The following is a 24,750-nucleotide window of genomic DNA, read 5'->3' on the forward strand; positions in this document are numbered from 1 at the left end:
TTGAACAGGAGTCCACAACCGTATATCTCTATTTGTGCCTTTGTTTTACTTAGCTAGATAAAAGCGATCGAGATCATCGTCCACCTGCGGCTCAGGAGGTCTTCTGTTTTCATAAACTACATCTATTTGATCGACTTTTATTTCATTGTTTGACAAATCTAAGCGCTTCGAATTATCTGATTGTTCCTGTTTTAAGATCAGATGGCTTAAATTAAAGAGCTTTAAACGTATCTCATCTGGTTTTAGGCACGGAGCCACCTACTGCAGTGCAGCAGGCGTTAGCCGCTAGCTGCTGCTAGAGAGAAAGGGGGGACTGCGCAAAAAAAAAAAAAAAAAGAAAAAAATCCACGGTCAGGATTTGTGCCTGCGTGACGTCATGGGGATCCACAGGGCTCTCTGACAGGATCCAGCAACGCCAAGCACCGATGGAAGAAGTGTGTGTGTGTTTGGGGGGGAGGATACATGATCATCATCGTTCAGCCGGGCCGGAGGTGCCGAAGAGCGACCGTTTGCCACACACTGTCCGGTGAAGAAGCGATCCAGGCTCGGAGGTTTTGGCTGTGGTCCACCATGAGAGCGCTTCCCATCTGTTAAAGCGACTGCTGCCTCTATTTCTTTCATTATTATTTTTGTTAGAGAGAGAGAGAGGACGGATAAGCAGCCAGACAACAACTATACTAATCCCCGGGACGGTCACATTCACGGCGGAGGCTCGGAGCCGACAGAAATGCACAGGGGCCGCACGCACCGGATTAAATGATAGCGAATAAAGAGCCGCAGCGCACAAAGCGACCCTGAAAGTGTTATGCCCGTTCGGCCGTGCGGTCTTTACTTGGCTGGAAATGGGAGCTTTAACAAGCAGACAGAACATAGGCGTGGAAGAAGTGGACATTCCGTCCAATTCGGTGTATCGTTATCCGCCGAAATCTGGTAAGTCAACAACAGGTCGGCCTGGGGTGGGTTGCTGCTCCAAAGATCACTGCAGACGCTTTATTCTGAGCTCCATCAATGAACCTGGTTTACTAACGGGCCTGCAGAGCAGCTCCTAAACCATCTCCTCTCACAATTAATGCTGCAGTTTGAGTTAAATTAATCGTAGGACTTAAATTGATTATTCTAGCTTATTTCTAGAAGAACAAGATTAAGATTTCGGCTAGACAAATAAACTATCCTTTTCCACTTTTTTCTAGCAGTGGCGTCACCATGGGGTGGGCAAAGGGGGGCGATGGCCACTCATATAAATTGGATTCCACCCTTGTCAGATGATTGCATATGCATAAATGTAATATATACATTTTTGAGAATCTTTGATAATTTGCAACATTAATTATTTCACTTATTCATTCTGTTTTTGTCTTTTTTGAATCACTCCTTCCTGGCGCTGCCACTAAATTATACCACCATTTTGAATAAATAAAGAGGACATTCACTCTCTTTTGAAATCTTGGACATCAAATTTTGCAAAGGCTGACAAAAAGAAAAAACACAAAATACACAAACATAATATTTAGACACTTTAAACCTACTGACAGGTTCTTTTAACTTCTAAGGAGGATCAACAATTTTCAATGAGACCTAAATGTCTACTATAGCGACATACCAAACTAAAAATTGTGAAATTCATACAATATTTTCTGATGGCACTTTTCAAGTCACTGGTGAATGATAAGCTCTACTAAATATGGAATAACAGACTTAAAATGTATAATTTTGCTGGTATTTTTTTAATAGCAAGTTTGTTATTTTTGATTTATGATTGCTGGTGTAGAGCACTTTTATCAAGTGTTGCTTTTAAATGTGCTATGCGAATAAATATGACATAGCCGTTACACAAATTCTCCCGAATCAACCCCCGAGCCTGCAATGCTTGCAGACTACATTCAAAGTCTGCAAGCATTGGATCTGCTTGTGACTGTGAAAATGGCAGAGGGAGCATCATGCTTCCAGTTCACAATTCTGGACTTCTTTGTGCTGTTCCATCAGAACAAATATGAATGGTATTGAATGATGCAAATATCACTGAATAGATGACATTGAAGTTTGTGTTTCTAATGTGAAAAATAAAGTTTAGTGAATACTTTTGGAAGGAATTATGTGATTAAAAATAAACAGCACAGCAGTTTAAATGGCATGTGGCTTTTTGTCTTTGCCACGTCATGCTTAGCGTCTCCGTCCTGATTTAGGTTTAATCCTATTTTAGCCTCAAAAACGAGATTGTGTCTGAACACGTCAAGATATTACTCTTTGGCGCTAAAGCTACATCAGGCATAAAGTAACATGACATTTTTCCCAAATAGAGGTCTGAAACCTCAAGAGATAAATGTTGAGTGCTATTTGTTCGTAAACCTGATTGCATAATTTTGTTCTAAAAAAAAAAGCAGTGAATAATAGAGGGATAAATGTTGATTTGTGGTTGCCACTGTTGCCACAGCAGCTGTGTGAATTGGTAGCCTGAAGCAGAAGGTGATGGTGTCTGCAGCCAGTGAAACCGATCTGTCAGTCCCAGTTCCTGTCTGTGGATCTGGTGACAAGGCCACTTTTCCCACCTGCTGCAAATAATAAGAATGTGATGAAGAGCAGAGACAGGCAGCTTCGCCAGTGAGCCTTTTTCCCCCTCCAGTGTGGAAATGGCTGTCACTGTGCGGCAAAAATATCATTGAGAGAAGCTATAGCTTCGTTCCCAGGTGGAAACCTCACATGAGACGATGAACCACCATTACAGTCTTATGGTATTAGCCTGACCTGTCATTAGAAACCAACACGTCCATTAAAGTTACTTGTTGTCCACCTTGAGTTTCTAAACATCTGAAAGGCTGCTTACTGATTTTTTTCTAACTTTTCTACATCAAAGACTGATATGATCTCCCCAGCAATTCATTATTAAATTTTTTTTACCAGTTTCATAATTTAATTAATTAATTAATCTGTACTATAGGCCGTTTAGACTCATTGGATCTGCTTTTTCAACTGATAGAACCATGTCTTTCATATCATGTTCTTTTAAAATTTTTCTCGCACATCCAATATATTTTTCATTAGAAGGGGACCAACTCTATGAAATGAAGGCACACCTCCCTTTAGATGTGAAGGCTTTACTGTTTTAACAAACTCTGTCATTTTGCCTTCATTTTGTGGTTGGTAAATTACAGCAGTGTGGGATTTCTGATTATGGTGTCAGTTCAACAAAAAGAGGAAAAAAATTGCCAAAAGTTGCCAAAGATTAATGAGTAAATTTGGGTTAATTAAGAAAAAACAATACTGCTGCACCTAATTGTCATTAAAATGAAGAATTTCTTGCATGATAAAATTTTTGCACTCAAAAACCTCTACAGTTTCCTCGGTGGTCTGGCTGTTGACTTTGCTTTAGCTGTTGGTCACAAGTAATACAACTGTGTTGTAGCCTCATGTCCCAGCTTTGTGTTTTTCCTCTTAGTAAATTCAGGATTTCAGTTCATAATCCTGCGGACAAAAATAATTTCTTCCTGTTAAAGATAACCTGTTTTCTGAGGAGGCGCCTACATTTCCTGTATAGACTATATTTAAAGCAAATGTTCTCTTTTTCTGTGTTTAATATTCACTTGACACATTCACTTTCAAAGGATTATTTTTCTGGGATTTCCAGAGAGTGCTGTTATTTTCCTGTGCTAGTAGGTGTGACTAAAAAGGCTCTATTTATTATACAAATATCACCTGTTTTGTAGGTAAATATAAAATTATTTACCTGCTTTGAAAACCAAATGAAAGGTGCATTTCTTGTGATTGTCATATTTTCAAAGATGTTGGCTCTTCTGTCTTTAGGATATGATAATCTTTTCACAAAATACTTTCAGTATGGTGCCAAATAGAGCTAGATTCAGAAATAATCCCTCCAAAAGTGTTATTTGTACAGGCAGTACAAAGAGTTGCACAGCAATTTGTCAATATACAGCTGAACACTGAAGTTTTAGCTTTAGTGACAAAAAAGATTCTTGCTAAAAGCAAAAGCATCTCCCTGTTAGAAACGTGTAGTTATTTCAAACACTTCAGTTGTTTTTGTACACTTTAAATTCTAAATTAAGCTAATTACTTATTTATTTTGACATATTATGTCAATACTGACAATTGACCTCTCTAACTAAGGCACTGGTGTTCTTATCATGTTTTTTAATCTTGTATTTTTCAGATTGGTCTGAAAGTGATTCTGTCATTCTCCTTTTTGCAGGGAGTTACTTCGCTAACCACTTCATCATGGGAGGGGAGAAGTTTGACTCCACCCATCCGGAGGGGTACCTATTCGGTGAAAACACAGATCTCAACTTCCTGGGCAGCAGACCAGTAGCAGTAAGTTTCTTCGCACTGCCGGTTAATTATAAAGTCTATTTTGAGTGAGATCTTCAAGTGAAAAATAGTCTTAACTTTATGTTGATTTGTGTATGTCAGGCTTTTTGTTAGTACCAACTCACCACGTTTACTATTAATGACCATTTTTGCTCCATTTAAGCACATCTGTTTCTAATAATATCAAGCAATGCGACATATCACCACTATTTTAGCCCTTTTAGCTAAAGTATTCATATGTAGTTGAATACATTAGCACATATACACATCTATTTTTTTTCCTCTGTCTGAAGTTAAATCCGACCAAACTTCTTTTGTTTTTAAGTCAATCAGTATGACCAAATTTATTCCTGTTGGCTGAATTCCACATTAATGAGAGAATATATCAGAATTATGTATTAATGTCTGCAAAATCATTGTACTGACTAGCATATTGATTTTTTTTCCTGCTGTGATGTCAAAGGGGGTTGCTGACTTTTTGGCTTCTTCAAAGTCAATTAACAGCCTGTCAAACCATCACTGATTGAAATTTACTTCATCTCAATAAACTAATTAGACAGGAAAGTCATTATCTGCTGACTCCACATGCAGCGAGACTGACAAGCGACACATTCTCTGGAGAATTTGTTCAAACTCAATCAAGAGCCTGAAGGTCAAACTGAAGAGAGCTGCAAAGTCAAAGCTGTTGCCTGAAGAGGAAAAGCAGAATTTGACACAGATGAGCAGAAGCTGATATAAAAATGCTTCCCTCTTTCTCTCCCAGCACCAATCTCAGTGCTTTTGCTGTTTCTCACTGCAGGGGCTAAAATTAGGCAAACAGTCTTCTCTTGATTTTCTGAGTGTATAATCCTTCTGTGGGCACAGGATTCAGTGTTGTTTTTTCAACTGAATTTTATTTTTTGCATATGCATTTTTTTTAATGCTTTACCAGCGTTGTATTATGGTGTTTGGTTTCACAGACTTTAGCCGCAGTTTTGCTTTCTGTCTACTGCACCACATTGGCGCCACAAGTATGACAATGGCTCAGGCTATATTTATGGGTTTCTCAGAAAGTCATTCTTACACGACGCAAAAAGAAAATGGATTTTACACCACAAAAAATGAAATTGCAGAGTGGTTGATGAAAAGTAAACTCTTAGACATTTCAAGCGGGAATAACAATAATTTTAGGGAAGCAATTGTTAATGTACGTTCCACAGTGAGGAAGATGCTTCATAATATTTAAAACATTTGCAAACTGCCATTGACTTCCTCTGCAATACCAACATATATGAAAATATTAATAAATCAAGTTGGGTTTTTTACATCCCTGTCAAAATGAACGGTTTTACTCCCTTAATGTTATGACTAAATGTTAGCTGTTGCCAAAACAGCCAATAATTTCTCAAAGGGCTTATTGTTCTCATAGAATGAATTTTACCTTCCATAGGTTATATTTTTGGCTTTATATGCCAGGTCAGCAAGGTCAGCCTGTTTAGAAAATGGTCAGGGTCAAATGGCCTGAGAGTAAATGTTCAAGTAAGCATTACATGAAGTCTTGTCCATAAGCTGGATGTTACGAGAGATTTAAAATGTATCCCGTTTAGTGACTGTTTTCACAATGAGAACAAGTACAGAAACTCATGATGCATTACATAATCTGTAACTTCAGGGCAAAAGGAGATGTGAAAAACCCAAATCAAAATGGTTTCTGCCAAAAAATAAAAATGATTTAAGACATGTTTGTGTTGCCGTATAAAACTAACGAGACAAATCTGTAAATTTGATCTTAGTGTGATTATAGTATACAGTAAGTACTTAACATCTCACAAGACCAGACGACTATTTTAGTTTAGTTCTCACAAGAAAAGAAATACGTTTACATATACATTTTTATAACATTTTGCCCAAGTTCTAACAATGTAATCTTAGTTTCACAAATCAGTTTAAAAAGTTTAATTAAAAAAAGGAAATGGCTGCAGATCTCTGACAGAGAACTTGTGCCATAAAATCCTGTTATTCACCAAAAAAAGTAACCAGTTCAACTGCGAAAACTTATTGTTAGAATAAGTTTTTCTTTATTAGCTTGTAATGTTGGGAACTTTATTTTTTGTCATCAAAACTGGTGTTAAAAACAAAAACAGAGCAGTAGGTTGTTGTACCATGAGTTTTGTGACGTACATGGTTGCCAGAGAGGTTTCAGTGAATGGCCCGTTTCAGCACCAGCTCCTGTGTATGTGTGTTTGTTTGTGTGGTTTGCAGGCGTGACTCCTGCTGAGCCCAGATGTGTAATAGTGCTGAATATGGTGTTATTCTCAACCACACAAACACCGTGAAACACACGGGAGCTCAGATGAGGGGTTGTACTGTCGAGGTATTCCGACCACATCCTCCACGTTTCTTCTCCCGAGATCCTCAAACGACCCCAGCTTTCCCCTTGCACTTACTCAGCAGCTTTTGGCTTCAAACACACAGAGAAAGAATTGCTGGGAAATAAACCAGAGACCAGAATCCAAAATAAACGATATGTGTGGAGTTTTATGGCAAGCCATTTGAGTTAATATTTTATATCTTTCAAGTTTTGCCTACTGTTTCTTAACTTCTTAGCAGTACTGCAGTTTGAAATTTGTTCACACTTATTCAATACTTTGTTGCAATAGTTAAAGAAAGCTGTTACTAGTAACTTAACATTATATCCCTGGGCAAGTATTGAATTTTGAAATAAAAATTGTATATGAACTTTGGCTAGTGCAGCTAAAAAGTGTCATTAGCGCATATTGTGGGTTTTTCTAGTTATGCTACTTTTACTACTTTCTCCACTGTTTTTTCAATGAGATAATCAATAAACACCAATAAATGTAAAAATATAACTTAATGCATTTCAGTGATGCAAATCACACCTCTTCATGCGACTTGTGTCCTAAAGAAGAATATTACAACTGGACATGTTTTTCAAGAGCAATGTTTGCGATTGCTATATTATGCTTTCAAAGCCATACAGTAGGCTAAAACAGAAATGAAACAGTTCTTTTTGTCAATGTTATTGTTATCACAATAGTAGAACAAAATATTGCGATAAATTTTACTGTGATAAAAAATATCAGATAACGCCCACCCCTATTAATAAGTTGGTATTCTTCAGGTTTACCAATAAGTAGTAGGAATATAAAAGCGTTGACTAGTTTACATTTTGTGACACTTTTTGGAAAAATTGTAATTACTAAGTAAGTTTTGCCATTGTGTTTTAAGGTAAATATTCTGGCTGATATCAAGACTATGAAGACTATGTACGCAAATGACTTGCCATAGTACTTATACTAATCTTAGATTTTGTCAATAACAAAGTCAATAAGTGGAGCCAGTTGGAAAAGGTGTTTTACATTCTTATTAAAGACCAATTTAGTGCTGTAAGGAACTCTGCTTGACCCTGGAATGTTTTTCTATATTCTGGTCCTGTTTAGTACAGAAATAAAAGAGAGAAAGAAGAAAAGCTGACTTGAAGTGTCAGCTCTGTCCCTGAAAAGACTCAATTTGAGCATTTTTTAGCCCAGACTCAGCACTTGTCAGCACCAACTGCATCTGTGCTGAGCACCCAAAGCCCTTTGGTATTAAGGTTAAGTCAAATAGAGGTCATTGTGCAACTCTGAATTTGCTGCGGTCAAGAAGAAGAATGCTGGTCTGGCTTAGGAGAAAACAAAGTTCTCACCCTCCTCTGTCTCATAACATGTATTTTACATCTAAAATTTGTTTTCTGCTTTTGTTCAGTTCCCGTATGCAGCTCCTCCACCTCAGGAACCAGTAAAGACGCTACGAAGCCTTATAAACATTCGCAAGGATACGCTGCGGCTCGTGAGGTATGCGCATGTCATTAAGCAACTTGTTCAGGGTTTGGTCAACCTTCCTATTTTTAGCAGGATTGACCAAAGTAAAGCTGATATTTTTAGAGGTTGTGTCGAATCATTCATTAATGCTGACATGCACAGACTCAAGTCAGAGGTAAACACAAGCTGTTTGTTTTGGAACAAATATGTCAAAGACAAAATGTTTTTCTTCATCTCTGAATTTTTTGTTAGTTTCTTTTTCATGACCATGTATTGCTAATTAAATTCCAGTATTCACACCCTTCGATTTTTTTGTTTTTACAAACACCCACAACTTAAATTTGTTTTATTGGGGTTTAATTTGATTAATTTGATACAAATCAATTTAAACCGCATCATAACCTCCTCTTACTGCAGGAGTTGAGGCACTTCTTACTTACACTGTCACAATTCAAATTCTGCTGGACGATAAATAGTCCCAGAAATTATTGTGATGAACTATAGTTGGTGCCATCTTCAAATAATATACTGACAAAGGCAAGTTTACCCTCTCAAATATCAATGAACTATAATTTCGAAAGAACACTTAACACTGGAACCGGAAGACATTTTAAATATCCAAAATAAATAGACAAAACAAGAAATAAAATTAATCATGAAGTGCAAATTAGTTACTTTGTACTGTGTGTCAAATGTTTGCAGCAATTTTTTAAATAGCAACTCCCCAGTAATATTAAAGAGCAGCATCTCTTTCAAGATCAAATGAACTAAACAAGCAAGCACTCAAATAAAAATGTTTGCACATTTATTTAAAATCCGATTAATTGATTTATTGCTTATTGTGACAAGCTTCGTCTTGACATTAGTAACTTTTATTTTTGCATTTTTCCTACCTTTGTCCAGGTGTAGTGAGGACCTGAAGTTGCCAGGTGACGAGGCGGCGGGAAAGAACAGGGCGTGCTATAACGTAGAGTTCACCTTCGATGCCGACACACAGGTTGCCATCACCATTTACTACCAGGCTATCGAGGAGTTTCACAATGGAGTGCCAGTGTAAGTAATGACGATAATGCTCTGCAACAGACCTGCTTCAGCTTTTCTTTATACATAGCTATTAAATATTTTTAGCTTTGTGTGATCAACTGAGAAAACCCAAAAGACAAACAGGTCTATGATTTGGACTGTATTGATACGTTCAGCTCACAAAACAAGACACTTAAAAGTGAGTTTTCAGGGGAGAATTATCCAGTCCAAGCTTTATTTGTTCTAATGTTGATGTTTTTTATGATTGTCTAATTCTAAATGCTTCAAAAACATTTCAATTGTTCATTTTTAATTAATTTGTCGTAAACAGTTTCATGTAGCATTATCCAAATTTGGCTAAAACTGTCCATTTATTTTTTTACTCTGAGCTAGAAAGGACCAAAAGCAGCAGATTCATTAATAAACTGTGAAACTAAACTAAATTTATTTTAGTTTAACACTGACAGAACACTGCCATCTAGATTTCCATATTCATGTTCTGCCAACCAAGTCCAGCTTTGCTTAAGAATGTTATCCCTCTTGTTCTGAGAGTAGGCGTTTGCATATTTTGCATGAAGACCCGTCTTTGATTTTTGTCCAAACGTAGGCGGGTGTTTCCTAATCTCCTCTTGACATACAGAAGTAAAATCCCTTAAATGCATCTTTCCCTCCTTTGATGGAAATGTATTTATGCAGAGTTTCTAGGACATTCATGCAACCCGATGGCTTATTTAGCAGCTACTGTGTACAGACGCAGAGTGTTATTTTTCCTGCTGACCCGTTGGTCCTGCTCTTTCTGCCCCTGTGCAGTTACCTGCCACAGGACAGCTCACTGCAGTCGGAAACGGTGCATTTTAAGAGGGGAGTTTGCCAACAGTTCTGTCTGCCCTCGCACACTGTCAACCTCAGTGAATGGGCGGACGAGGAGGTAAGCCGCCTCATACTGAAAACTGGCTCGTGTGAATCTGCAGGAGGGGGAAGGCAGCCTGTGCAGAATAACAAATGCGCCCTCTCCTCAGCTGCTGTTTGATATGGACAAGGAGATCTTCCCTATGGTCGTCCAGGCTGTCGTAGACGAGGGAGAAGGTAAGTTGCTGTATCAAGCATCTTACCTCGATGCTTATATAAAGGTAAAATTTGAATTTGAAGCTGTGTTTTATCTTTCCAGAACATTTGGGCCACTCTCACATCCTACTGGCTACATTTGAAAAGGTAAAGCCAAGATGTTTTATGAATTAGAACTAGTGAGGCTGCAGGAACATAATGCTCTTACTGCTAAAAATATTCAAAATGTTCAATATTCAAAACTGCACAGTTTTGTAATAAAGTGCAATCAAACATTTGATATGAAAAACATTATTTGCAGCTGAAAAACAGATATTTTAACACATCTAGTAAAAAACAAAGACATTTTTTTCTCACTGTCTGAAGTTAAATCAGAGGAAGCTTTTCTTGTTTTAGGTCTGTTAGAATTACTAAAATTATTTCTATTTGCAGAGGCTTTTTTGTGTGACTTCTTTTGTATATTGAGTTAAAGCATTTAATTAAAGCAGGAATGTAATTTACCTTAACAAAATCTGTTTTGTTGTGATGAATATTTATTATTCCTAATAGCTTAGTGACTGATATTTCATATGTTATTTCAGGACTTTTTGTTAAATTAGTGTTTTGCTGTTGGGCCAGTCAGCTGTATAGGGTGTGTGTTGGAGAGACATTTCTAAACATATAATTTTGTTGTATTTTAGTTTACCTTGTCTCTGCTGTAGAGTGTAAAATACTCTGACAAGACGTTATTAATAACAGTAATAAATAATATTTTGCTGAAAAAGTTTGACATCTTACCTTTAAAATATTTGAAAAGTGCTTGAATTTTACTATCTGTAGGAACCCTGCCCTGTAACAGCAACAAACTCTTAAATTAACACAATCCTTTGCCATTTTTTCAGCACATGGATGGGAGTTACTGTGTAAAACCTCTGAAGCAGAAGCAAGTGGTGAATAAACTTGTTTTTATTTCTCCTCCCTTCCTTCCCCTTATTGTGTTGCTGTTTTTTAATACAAAATATAAGTTCCTGTTTATGCTTGACCCGTGAGATCATCTGACTGTACTGTGTTTCTGTTCCCAGGTGGATGGAGTTAGCTACCTGCTGCAGGAGATCTATGGGATCGAGAACAAATACAACAGTCAGGAACCAAAGGTAGGAATAAAAAACAAAAAAGAATTAAGCCGTCTTTCATCTGAAATGACACGGCAGAAAAATACAACAAATTGACGCAGCTGTCTCCTTTGTTGGGACGACTCCTTTAAAAGTCTCTTTTTTTATTTTTGCCTGCAGGTGGCTGACGACGAGATCAGCGACAACAGTGCCGAGTGCGTAGTGTGCTTGTCTGATGTACGAGACACTCTCATCCTCCCATGCAGGCACTTGTGTCTCTGCAACGCCTGCGCAGACACGCTGCGCTACCAAGCAAACTGCTGCCCTATCTGCAGGCTGCGTGAGTTCAACTCGCTAAATGCTTTTTCAGAAAGGGGCTTCAACTGGCAAACTTCAAAATTCACCCTTACAATCAGTGTTTTATTTTTTTTATTGCAAGAATTCAAATTGCATTTGAAATCTATCAATAGATCTTTAGATATATGTTGATAGGCAGACGGATATTTATAGGTATATAAGCGTTGTGTTCATTTCTGACAAAATCTTTTGGTGTGTTTGAGACTATTTGAACAACTCTGCAGAAACGCAGTTTTGTTGCTTAGTTTACATGCATTTTTGACGTTATTGTTGTATTGTTTTTATTTTCCTTTTAGCCTTTAGAGCTCTGCTGCAAATTCGAGCAATGAGGAAGAAGCTCAGTCCTCTGTCACCCACCAGCTTTAACCCCGTCATCACCTCCCAGACGTCAGACTCGGAGGAACATTCGGTGAGGCGTCGCTGAAACAGGAAGAAGAAAATACTTTCCCTGTCCTCCGCTTCTAGCTAACCTTCCATGCTGTTCTTGCAGCAGGCGTCCGAGCATATCCCGCCTGGCTATGAGGCCGTTTCTCTCCTGGAGGCGCTAAACGGCCCTCTGAGCACGTCCTCAGTGGTTGCTCCTCCTCTCCATTCGGGTCCCAGCCACGTCACTGGGGTGTTGCCACCCTATAGCAGCGAGCCCCACCCGGCGCCGACCCGTTCCCTTTCGCTTCTCGACCAGTCCAACTCCAGTCAGGATATAAAACTAAAAAAGAGCGGTTCAAAGTGAGTCCATTAAAAACCTAAATCATTATCATTCAGGTCTATAAGGCATCTTCAGTCAAATTCCTCAGAAGGTGCAGTTCAATGTTGCCTGAAAACAAACCTTGTTGCAGAGTTGTTCAAATTTAGACCAGTAAGAATATCATTAAAAAGAAAAATTTTGAAAATTTATACAGGGGAAAAACTAATACACATTTAACATATGTTTCCAAAAACGGTGAATGACAGAATTCCTATGCAGACTGACAAAGTCTGGATTTTGATTTAAGTATTTAAGTATTTTTCATGCCTGGATAAATATGAAAAAGAAAAAAATAATGGAGAAATCTGTCAACTTCAGCCCAATTCACATATCCATCCTTTCTCCCTTCTTTTTTCCCCTCTTTTCTTTCTTTAATTGCTCCTCTCTTGCTTATCCCCTTCATCATTTGTCTCCTCCATTCATTCCTTTAGTTGATTTTTCTTTCTTTTCTAAGACAAGTATGAATCTCAAAATCCAGGAGAAAAAATGTTGCACAAAAAGAACAGAGCTTGTACTACCAGTTTAGGTCAACACATATATCTCATGTAATGAAAAGAAAATATTCAGAATTTGATGCAGCTTTGTTTATTATAGATCACTTTCCCAGAATTCCTCTGTGCTTCCGGAAGAGGAGGACGAGAAATCGTGCAGTGAATCAGATGCATGTCGTCCCAAACTGGCTGTGGACCAGCAGGAGGTGCGTTTCTGTGTCTGCATGTTTTATAAAGACTATGAGAGGAACATGAGTTTGCACTTTTACTTTTGTGTGGTTTTAAATATTGAATCATGCCGCACTGTAAGCTCACTGCTGTGCCTTCCAGTGCGGAGTGACTCCAGACAGCGAGAACCTGACTCTCTCCTCATCGGGAGCCATCGATCAGTCGCCCTGCACCGGCACCCCTCTCTCCTCCACCATCACCTCCCCTGAAGGTACCCAAATACACAGACTCAACTCCAGTCTCAGCCTTGTCTACACCTGAACCAACTAACAGAAACTCTCAAATTATTACCTTTAGTTGATAACAACAAAACAGCTGTTGTTCATCAGAGTAATTCACAATTTAGAAGTCATTGCTGCCTTGCACATTCTGCAAAGTTTTCATTTAAGCTTATTTTATAAATCATTAGAAATGCATTAAAAGATGCAAATAAATAATTGAATTACATTTTTTAAATAAGAAAACAAATGTTTTACTACCTGATCGCCAATAAGGTCATTTCTTCAGTGTATGCACCATCATCTGTAGAGTAGGTCACATCTGCATCTAAAAAATACTTCTAACATCAACATGTAAAAAGCTCAGCCCTTTCTGCTTGACTAAACATCAATGTAACCGAATCAATTATCAATTAAGACAATAATTTAATAAAGCATTGCATTGCAAAAGGTGCTTAATATGAGATTTAACAAGAGAATTTTAACCATGTTAAGCTAAAATTATGCCACTAGAGGAGTTATGGGTAGAACATTTGCAGACAAAATTCTTTTCCTTCTTCTTAAATGCAAAATGTATTTGTTTTTTGTTTGGTTTTAGCTTAATTACTGCTCTAACTGTGTTGTTTCTTTCAGCAAATGGCTTCTATGAAACAGTGGATTAAGTTCAGCTCATTACCTCAATTACTTAGTTTTCCATCTGGCAGATTTCATTGTGTTATTACCTTGCAGGATTCACTCCTCCTGGATGTAGCGGCAGTAGAGAATCGCTTGTCTTGTTGGCTTTACAGCTGTCCCTACAGAGCATGCAAGTAGGAACAGAGATGAAAAACTCCTCTGAAACAGGAAGAAACCTCAAGTAGAACCTGGCTCATCAGAATCAACTGGGGGTTTGAGAAGACAGAGCAGAAAGACAAAAAGAAACAGAAAAACTGATGTAAATGTACTTCTAATGAAAAGAGCAAAGCTTTAACAAGAAAGGAAGAAGGTTTGGTTTTTACCAGCATTATCTCAGTCGATACTCTCCATCAAGAAGGTGCAACATCCAAACAGAACGCCAGACCTGGTAGAAAACACACACAATTATCAGTTAAATTACATAAAATAATGCAAATTGCAAAGTAGTAGAAAAAAATGGCAAAGAATAGTTTTATTAGATATTTCTCAGGATAATCTTAGAATGAGAGGCAGAGCCAGGGACAACAGAATTTATGAAAAATTAAAGATTTGATGTCCTGGAATGATCCTGCCCTGAACTTATTTAAAATAATGCAGTGGGACCTTAAGACACCTTCCTGTGAAGAAATGCCCACAAACCCCCAATGATCTGAAGTAACATTGCAAAAAGAAGTGCAAAGATTCCTTCACTCCAATGAGAGAGGCTGTTAAAGTCAAATGGGAAATGAGAGGTCTTTGCTGAAGGTGATTTTACAAGCTGCTGAATCATGTGGTGTACCGATGTTCCCCCATGACTGCATTTAAATTTCAGCTGGTTTTGTGGCACAAGTTAAAAATACCACAGCAGTAATCACAGGTGACATTGGAGGAACAGGATCATGAAGTTTGAATGTTTCAATCTTTTGACCTGTGCTGTACAAACAGATCGAAAAAGCTCCCTACAAAGGGTGGCTGAACTCAGCCTGATGGTGCATTCACACCAGCCCTGTCTAGTCTCTTTTAATCCAACTCTAGTTCGTTTGCCTATAAAGTCTAGGTTTGTTTGGGGAGTTGTGAATGTGCAATCAAACTCTACGAACTCGCGTCCACCTACAACCTACCGTACGTCTTGGTTCGGTTGAGGTGAACTCTTGTGTGGTTCTTAAGCGACTGTATATGTAAATGCAAGCAGACTGGAGACTGATCCAAAAGCAGGAAGCAAACCATTGCACAGTGCATTCTGGGTAAATCCAGTCAAATCAAATGCAAAGGTCTGACTCTAGTGGGAGAAATTGCTTGTGGTGTTCTACCAAAAATAAAATAGAAATTCATCCACCGCAAAAATTTGACGGCACTTTATTTCTGTTTACATTTTGTGAAGAACGAAGGTGCACTCACTGTCTTCTTTGGGTTGTTTTCTTCAGTGGTTCTTGGTGCAGCGCCACCACAGACGAGGAGGTAAACAATTTTTCAGTTAGCCTGGATCGTCTGTCACCGCGCAGTGTGAAAGTGAGCTGCATCAACTGAAAATGTAACAAGCATTGCAGTTTTGGCTCCCAGTTGGATAGAACCTACCAGACAATCAGGTGTGAAAACATTATTAGAGAGAGAGAGAGTGTATTTGTGATCCGGGGAGCTCAAACTGGAGCCGCTGCTTCTCTGGATCAAAAGGAGTCTGTTAAGGTGGTCCAGGAATCTGATCTGGATGCCCCCTGGGTGCCTCCCTTTGGAGGTTTTCCAGGCACATCCCTCTATGTCTAGAAAAAAAGTATATTTTTGTGTTTGCTATTCAGAGGAAGAATAGGTCCTTATTTTGTTGAAGTTAAATGAAATATACAGTGGATATAAAATAGAAAATCACCCAAATCTTGAGCTGGTCCATCACTTGTATCTCCTTCTGTCCATCAGACCCGGTGAGCAGCAGCCTGGCCCAATCAGTAATGTCCATGGCCTCGTCCCACTCGCAGCACTCTCACATCAGTGCTGACACCATGTCCTCCATGTCAGGGTCCTACCTGGCCGGGGCCGAAGCAGAGCCTGTGGGGGCCGACGAGGTGGGCGAGGATGACGGCGAGGAGGACCGAGACGCTCCCATGGAGAGCCGAGCTGCACCGCACCAGGATGGGGTGAGTGCGAAAAGAGGACAGAAATGACTGCATGATTATCCTGCTTATTTGAAAGAGTCTTGAGATTTTCCCTTTTCTTCTATTCAGGAGTTTTCTAGGGAGTCAAAGGGACACAATTACTCTATGGCTATAGAGGAGCAGGATTCAGAGGTCATTATAACACAAATATAGGCAGAGTCACTTGAACTCATTTTCAATTTCATGTTTTACAGAATTTTGCTTTCTCGGTTTCTTTCAGGGAAATGATGTGACAGAAGAGGATTGCTCCTCTCCATCCAATGGGAAAGGTAACTATGAGGCTAATCCCTTCCTTTTTTCCCAAAAGTGGGTCACCTCCCTCTGCATTTGTTACTCTTCAGTCATGAAGACAGCATATGTTCCTTCTCATTAAATATTTGTGTATCTCTAAAAAAAAAGAGAAAAAGAACGATACACATGCAATGGCATCGTATGTCCTGCAGATGGTACTATTTATGTTTTAATGCATCTGGTTTTGTCTGAGTAAGTGAATCATCTGAGCTGGGGTGAATATTTAGGTACTATGATCACAATGAGCTCTTTCTTTCTTTCCTGTTAAAAACAACAATCAATTTAATTCCTGATTATATTTAGATCAAATTGATTCCAACAGGGTTAATAAGGGATAAAAGGGCTGCTTTTACGTTTTCTTAATGATAACTCAAGGTTATCATTAAGTCTGCTTTCTTGCTTTTTTCTTTGTTCTGCATCTTTATGATTATGGAAGGACAAAAGTGCCGTCACTTTTGTTTAAAAATTAAAATAAACACCCAGATAAACTAGGGTGTTTTCACACCTGTTTGATTGGGGACCAAAATTTAAACATTTGTTACATTTTCAGCTGGTGCAGTTTGCTTTCACAATGCACTGTTAAATGATCCAAACCCTTTGAAAAATGTGTTCCTCCTCTCACCTGAGGTGGCGCTTCACCAAGAATCATTGAAAGAAACAACATGAAAACCTCTGAAGAAGACACTAAGGACAACTTCCTTCTTCACAAAATGTAAACAAAAATGGAATGGGATTAGATTTGAGCAGTTGTCAGATTTCTTTTTTGACTTTGGTAAAAGACCAAGAGCAATTTTGCCACTAGCGTTAAACACAGAGGTTTTTTTGGTTGGTTTTACCCAGAATGCACTGCAGTAGAGTCTGTTTCCTGCTTTTGGAGCTTTTCTGGTCTACTTGCTGTTCACATATGCATTCGAACCACGTAAGACTTCACTTTAACCACACTGTGATCTGGGTTTTTAGGCACATCAGAGTTGGATTGCACATTCACACTTCCCCAAACAAACCGGATTTCCAGGCACCTGGCTGGTGTGAATGCTTCCTCTTTTCTTTCTTTCTTTCTTTTTTTTTAACAGATTGTTTTCTTTTAATTATTGCATTTACAAAAAGTATTTATATTAATTTTATTATTGATTAAATAAATGAATAGCGATTCATGGTGGGCAGCAGATGTTCTATTGTATCTATCCAACTTTCACACCAAAGTCAGTGTGCGGGTCCAACACCTCTCCAGTCAAGCTGATTGGTCTGAAGTGAGCTTGTTGTACATCTAAAGTATAACCAGTAACAATTTGAATTATTTTATGGTGAATTGTTGCAGAGGAAGCATGTAATGAATTAAATACATTCTGAAATAACATGAATTTCACATTCATCATTTGTTTTGCAAATTACTGACACATTTATAATTCTGAATAACATAGAATCATTTCAAATTTTTTTTCAAAATTATATGTGTAAGATGTAAAGATTCACTCATCTTCTTCTGGCTCTCTGTGCTACACAGAATCTATTATGTTTAACAAAGGTTCAATTTGTTTGTATAAGTTGTGCCAATTTGTTTCAGGGTTTTATCAAAAAACTTCTCCATGTTTGTGTGTGTTTGTGATTGAGGACAGCGAGTGGCTGAAGGTTAATCAATCTGTGGGTGTTCTTGGTTTAATGCAAGCATAACGAGGTTAGCTGTCAAACTGACAGCATAAAACATGCTTATGTAAATTAGTTTTTCTGTGAATGGTGTCTTTGTGGGTGTCTGTTAGGACCTAAAGATCTTCCAGGTTGAGTGCAACTGTTGCAGCCTGGAACAGAACGTGTGGGTTTGAAATCACATGTGTGTGCATCTATGTGAGCTTTTGCAGATAAATCCTGAATGGTTCCCATTGGTTTTAGAAAACGGACAGAAACACTGTAACCTTTGTCAATTTATGGAGGAGTTGTGGAAATCCAGTAAGCATTAGTTTCTAGAGAGACAATAAACTGAGAAAGGCAGTGAATTCATGCCGAGTTTTATATTCATAGGTGGGTTCATGGTCACCATTCACCATTCAAATTGAGTTTTTTTTACACTTTTTAAAACACAAATATTCACTGACTTTTAGTCAAAAGCAGACTTGGGTTCTGCAGCTGTTTTTGAAAAAAAAAAAAAAAGACTAATCTGTCATTTTTCTAGACCAGAAGTCTTTACATGTTCTAGCTCTAAAGTCGTACAAGTCCTTATGACTTCTCTGAGAAAATCTGGCTAGTGTGCTTCATTCAAATATGAAGTGTTTAGTAGCAAGAGATAAGAAAAAAACAAATAAAATCTTTTGCTTTTCTTATACCCCTAATGAACCACAGGTATGACTCAGCATGTTGTGGAAGATACATTTTAAATACCTGCTTAAATCTACTTATTACTATTGAAATTGGCTGATATTGGGTCCTCCCTTAGTTACACCATCCACTCTGAAGAGTTCAGTCCTAAAATAAAAACATAGGTTTCCAGTTTTCCCAATAATCCAGTTGTTAATTGATTAACTCTGGTCCACACACTATCTCTCACACATTTCTTGTTTTGTTTAAATTATTTTAAACCCCTTCAAAGTAAAACCTTTGAAGAAAAGGAATCACTTTTCTTGGAAGCACTGTTGGTTTTATCTTTACAGGGGTGAAAAATGACACATTATTTTATTGCACCAATGTAATATTTGAAGCCCAGGCTTGTCTGTTAAAACTATTTGACCAGAGAGAAATAAAGTAGAAGGAAATTGTGCTTAAAACTTTCAATCTAATTTGAATGTTTAGTCAGAAAACAGTCAGCTGCTGCAGCATGATATCTGTTCTGTCAGTATTTCATATTGCATCGTATTCATACATTTTCTGTATTAAATCTGACACCCATTGGATGCATTACGAGATCCATTTTAGAGTGTAAATGCTTTGTTTTCCCTGTTGTAGAGGAAAGTTGCTGATATATGATATTGTGTGTGAAGCAGAAGGTCTAAATTGAGTCCACACTCTGTGATCATTTAGCAGAAAACCTTCTAAAGATGGCTTTTAGAGACATAGTTTGTCCAGATATTCACCAGATATTCTTCTGAATGTTGTTTAATCATTCTCCACTCCAGCATGGCCTCTTTCCTCCTCCTCCTCCTCCCTGCTCGTCTCATCCTTCTTCCCTCCCACCTCCACCCCCTCACGCTGTGCCTGGCTGCTCTTGTTTGACCTTTGCCCTCGCTTGCAGGTGGGCGGAGCAGGTGTCCAGAGTTGGCCAATAACAATCAGGGCGTCGCCCACTGTGACACGCCCTCTTTGGGGTTGGATAATGAGCAGGCTCCCGACAGCCGATTCGCCGGTGAGTGGCAACCTGTCGAACATGGACCAATGAGAGCTTGAGGATAGAGGAAAGAAAAAGTGAGAAGTGCATGACTCGGCAGCCGCAGTCAAAAGTGTGAACTTTAAATAAAAAAGGAAGTTACTAAGTGGGTTTTTATATCAAAGCATAAAGATTTGGTGCCTTCCTTCTTCTCTTTATCCCTATCCGTTGGTATTGTGGTACTCCAGTGCTTCATTTTGCCAGGAGTGATTAGCTGTGCACTGTTTCCTTCCTCTTCCTTTGAGCCGAGAGCATCTGTCGGGTGTCCGATGAGTGATTTCCGCATGCAATCATAAAAACAAACAAACAAACAAACAAAAAGTATGTATTTTTGTGTGTGTGTGCGAGAGAGAAACTGGTATTTCTCAATGATTCAAGTTCATGTTCGGTGTCTGCCAGCTCCAAGCCGCTTTGCAAAAACATCTGCACATCCCGTTGTCATCCATCATTCTGACCCCTCCATTCTTTCCCCCAACCCTCCCTGTTGGTTCACTGTGAGAAGAGCTGAGGGTTCTTGGTTGGAGTCTGACAAGTGCTTATGCCTTACAGCCAATAATAAGAAATTACAATAACAAAAAAAGAAAATGCCCACAAATGTTGGTTTTCTGAAAATGATGTTTAGTGTATGGATGAAACACTCAGTTGGGTCTCCTTTTGCATGAATTACTGCATCAGTGCAGCGTGCCTGGATATTCAACTGAAATGTAAAAAAGACACTACTTTCAAAAGGTTTGGTCAGTTCAGACTCTTCTGACGTTGCATAAGTGGCCATTACTAAGTAATGTGACAGTTGTTGCCCAGTTCCTAGATACTCAGGGGTGTTACGACTATCGAAGCTCCGACTCAGCCTTTTAAATCTCCAGTAAACGTTTAAAAAAGTTTCAATCTACTTTCTACTTTCCACCTTTTCACAGAGCAGCTTTCCTTCCACTGAACCTTCCTTCATTATAGTTGATGTATGTTAGGTAATGCAGCACTCTTTGTAAAGCCTGCTTGATTCAAAATAAGTCTGCTTAACCTTTCAACTTATGGGTCTTCTCTGTCATGGTCTAGGCCAATATAATGTGAAATGGTAGCATTCCTGTGGGCTCTGTTTCAGCTGCTATATGGATTAAATATGTTTTTTTTCCTTAAACATAATTTTTGTTATGCGCTGTACAAGTTCAAACTTCCCAAAAACCTTCAGCTTTGCATCTTTCTTGATTTTTAACCCTTCCGCTCTCAAGCTCCCAGATTCCCCTCATTCCCACGATGATGTTTTATGCTGAACGTTGTTACGTTTCCTACTCGTGTGTCGTAAAAGTTCTGTTATTTCTCTATTTCTCTCCTTCTCGATCCTACCATCATTGTTCTCATCCTCGTCTGTTTTTTCCTGAACATTGTTTCCTTTCCTCCCTTCCCCCCCATCTCTTTGTCTTTTCTTCGCCATCTTTATTTCCTCTTTGCCTCTCTTTCGGATGGACAGATGAGGAGTCATGCCCAGTGCACATTGAGGACTAGGTATGGAGTCATGGTTAGATGAAGGTTCAAACATCAGGGGGACAAATTTTATGTCTCCTGTTTGTACATAGAAACAAAACTGTAATAGGACTAATAATCACAACCACATTTTTTCCACATTTTGATTTGATTTTGGCTCTTCAAAATAGTTTGCAGGTATCCTTCATCCAATTCAACTGCAAAAGGTGGTTTTATAAAGTAATAAAAGCATTTTTAGCTATTTTTTTTAAATCTATTTAAATCAAAACATACTTACTTTTCTATCTTTACTGGGTAAAGAAATTAAAGGATGTGCCATGTGTTGTTTCCAACTGATTAAAGTGATTTTTAACGAACAATTGCAGTGTGGGTCTAAATGTTGATAAAACATGCATCTTTAATGTGCCCCATAATGTGTAGTATGTGTTTAATAGGCTGGAAAATTTAAAATTCAGTTTTCTGCTGCATCCTGATTCAAACACCATGTTTTATGCAGAGAAAGTTGAAGTAATGCGACCATTTAAATACCTCTTGAATTGATTTTGTAGCCTTTTTGAACATGACTGAAACAATTAATCACATTAGTCTTGATAAATCAAGTATTGAAATTTTCATCTAATTTAGTAATTGATTAATCATAGAGTATACAAGTTAAAAAATGCTAAAACTTCTATAAAACAGGTTTTGCTGTCCAATTATTGATCATGAATTTCAATAAATAATCAACAGATTTAGTCCCCCACTATACAGATGTTAAGTCAGATGTTGAAAGTATTTTTATCTGCAGATGCATCCCTTGGATTAAATGATAAAGCAAACATTAAATGAATGCTATGTTGATGCATGTTAGGTAATTAAATGCTTATTTTATTATTTTAAAAAGAACATATAAAAGATGTTCAATTTTAGTATTAATATATAATTCTGTAAAGAAATGGGTTCAAGTAGCTAAATATAAAATCTCAGAATATTTCAGTTTTTTTTTTATCCGATTAATTGAATAATCACTAGAATAAATTAAATAACCATTTGATGCATCCCTACACATGGTTGTATATTTGCGTCTTCTAATGTAATGGTGCTTGAGGGAACGATCTGGTGAGTGTTCAGGTTAAAAAGGGCTATACTGGTTTAAATTAAACCCTTTCTCCTGTGAGAAATCAATCAACTTTAAAATCAAAATAGGTTTTTCTTTAACATTCTTCAATCTGTTCTGTGTGCATTGATTATTTAGTGTAGAAATGTAAATAAAATTCAACACAGTATGACAAGGGAACGGAGTAATTGTTCTGTTTCTCTCTTTTTCAGACTTCATGTATGTCGGGGGCTTCAGGCCTGCTCTGGATCCGCTCTCACAACACATCTCCACCAGCAACATTAATCTGGCGGAGCAGGGGGCGGAGAACAGGGACGGCCAGAGTCCCAAACATCCCCGCCGCGGACCGCTCATCGTGTAACCAGTCTAAACCCATTCAGCCCCCACCCTGCCCATCGGACTGTGGGTCCCGACCATCCGTCTCAAGATTTCTGTCGCCGCTGGAAACCGGCTGGAGTAAAACGAGGAAGGAAAAGGAATCACATTTTACATTGTTGGTGCACTTTTATCACACGTTTTTCTTGTTTTGTCATCAGTGACTATTTCTGGGAATGATTATCCTTCTGCTATTTTATTATTTATTACCTGTAGGGTTATATGAGCGCTCTGTATTGTGTTAGTGTCTTTAGAAAAATACATGCTGCTCCTCTTTCTCTACCTTCTTCCTTCCTTCTTACTGACCTACCAGCCAAACAGTCAGGGGCTACTGTGATCGGCAATCTGATTTATTACTACTAACTTCTTCCTCTGTGTTCGAAACTGCTATGAGTGAGTGGTGGGACACTTTGATGCTAAACATCCGCTCTCACTGGACCTCCTTACCGACGTCAAACAACGCTGACCCATCGCTTCGGATCAGGGAGCTTCATTCTCAGCCTTCGCATGCAGCTTTTCATGTTTTTCCTTCCATTCCCGCCACGCTTTAGAAACTCCTGAATGTAAATTTAGAAGAAGAAGAAGAAAACTTCAAGAAACGGTGGCCAAAATAACTTGGGAAAATAGACATAAAATAGAATGTAGAACAGCGACGGTGGACTTCATTGAATGGGGAATATTCACACCTTAAACTTTCACTCAAACTGGAAATAAACTTTGGACAGAACCTTCCATTACCATCCTCTCCTTTATTTTAGCATGTCAGTATTAATGTGGTGCAACAGCAAGTACGACCAAGCAATAAAAAAACCTGCACCTCCATCTGTTCACCTCCTGCACTAGTTCTTAGAGCAGACTGTGTTTGCACTGGCCTATTATACTTCAAACCTTTAAGTATGTTCTAATTGTCTTCTCCTACTTTGATGTTGCCATTATGAAGGGAATCATGGTGAGGAAAACCTCCTGCAGGGCATTTGAAAATGACGTAGCAAGGATTTTCCTCCACCCTCGTCCTCCCCGAAACCTCTCTGATCTTCCCGATCCGCCCGCCTCCTCTCGTTTGTGAGCCTTTAGTTGTTTTTGGTTTTGTAAAACTTTTGATGTATATCTCACCTGTTGTCAAATTGTTTGTGTTTTAATTTGTTGCAGAACACTGTGCTGTTTCTTAGAATGTGGATGAAAATATGTGAACATTTCGTAAAGAGGTTTACATAATCGTGCAAACATAACCGATAACTCAAGAGGAACAATATCTACAATTAATGCACTATTAGCTGACTCCTAGACGACACTTTCCGGTGCATGAGGTGATAGAAGTAAGCATGTTAGTCTAGGTCAGCCTGCACCCTCCTGTAGACTTGATAATGGACCACTGCACAAATCTGAAGCGGTACCATCTCTTTCTGTAGTGTTACATTTCGATTGTTGGCGCCCTGTTTCTATTGGCCTGCTCAGGTCAAGACTTCTGCACTACTATAACCCAGCTGCAAACAGTCATGTGATCACAGTCTGAATGTGCAGACAGAGCTGCTTTCTGGCACCAGTCTCAGTATGACATCACAGGAAATTCACAAAACCCCACTTTTCTAGAGTGAAAATGAGAAATTGACTTAAACAGACAATAAAGATTTTGCAACTAAACGACCCGAGTGATTTTTTGTTTCCTTTTTTTTTTCTACTGAAACGTCTGTTATACTGACCTTGCACATGGAAATGCATGTCAATAAATAAACATTAAGAAGTTAGTTTATTAAATGAGAACTACATGTATCATTATACATATAGATTTTTATTGTTTATTTCTAGTTGAAGTAGATGACTAAATTTGTTTTTTTTTTTAAATCAGAATAAATTAAGTTTATTTGTATAGGACATTTCAGCTACAAGGCAGCTCAAAGCGTTTAAATTATAAAAACACAAAAATCAACAGTTGAAACCTTTGCCATAATATACATGAATGTAATATTATGGCACACAGTAACTGGTGATTTAACTAGGCTCTATGAGTAGTGGTGTACACTACA

At 38.3% G+C, this 24,750-nt stretch overlaps 1 protein-coding gene across 5 annotated transcripts; it reads left to right on the forward strand.

Annotated features, from left to right (window-relative positions):
* Window positions 1-24,367, forward strand: rnf157 (ring finger protein 157). Of its 5 annotated transcripts, XM_055042947.1 has the most exons (20): window positions 1-930; window positions 4,202-4,320; window positions 8,062-8,150; window positions 9,021-9,170; window positions 9,951-10,068; window positions 10,160-10,226; window positions 10,309-10,352; window positions 11,087-11,134; window positions 11,267-11,338; window positions 11,477-11,636; window positions 11,950-12,062; window positions 12,144-12,379; window positions 12,993-13,095; window positions 13,220-13,328; window positions 15,898-16,115; window positions 16,203-16,265; window positions 16,354-16,402; window positions 19,645-19,755; window positions 21,242-21,276; window positions 22,564-22,651. In XM_055042947.1, exons 1-19 carry the CDS (start codon window positions 843-845, stop codon window positions 21,274-21,276), a joined length of 1,992 nt encoding a protein of 663 aa, XP_054898922.1. In that variant the 5' UTR covers window positions 1-842; the 3' UTR covers window positions 22,564-22,651. The 5 variants fall into 5 exon arrangements, with proteins under 5 accessions (XP_054898922.1, XP_054898920.1, XP_054898919.1 ...); XM_055042945.1 differs by lacking the exon at window positions 21,242-21,276 and having other exon boundaries at window positions 15,997-16,115; window positions 22,564-24,367; XM_055042944.1 differs by lacking the exon at window positions 21,242-21,276 and having other exon boundaries at window positions 12,147-12,379; window positions 22,564-24,367.
* Window positions 24,368-24,750: the final 383 nt, after the last annotated feature.

Source organism: Poeciliopsis prolifica, unplaced genomic scaffold (genome assembly GCF_027474105.1).
Source record: "Poeciliopsis prolifica strain line A6 unplaced genomic scaffold, Auburn_PproV2 SCAFFOLD018, whole genome shotgun sequence".
NCBI classification, from domain to species: domain Eukaryota; kingdom Metazoa; phylum Chordata; class Actinopteri; order Cyprinodontiformes; family Poeciliidae; genus Poeciliopsis; species Poeciliopsis prolifica.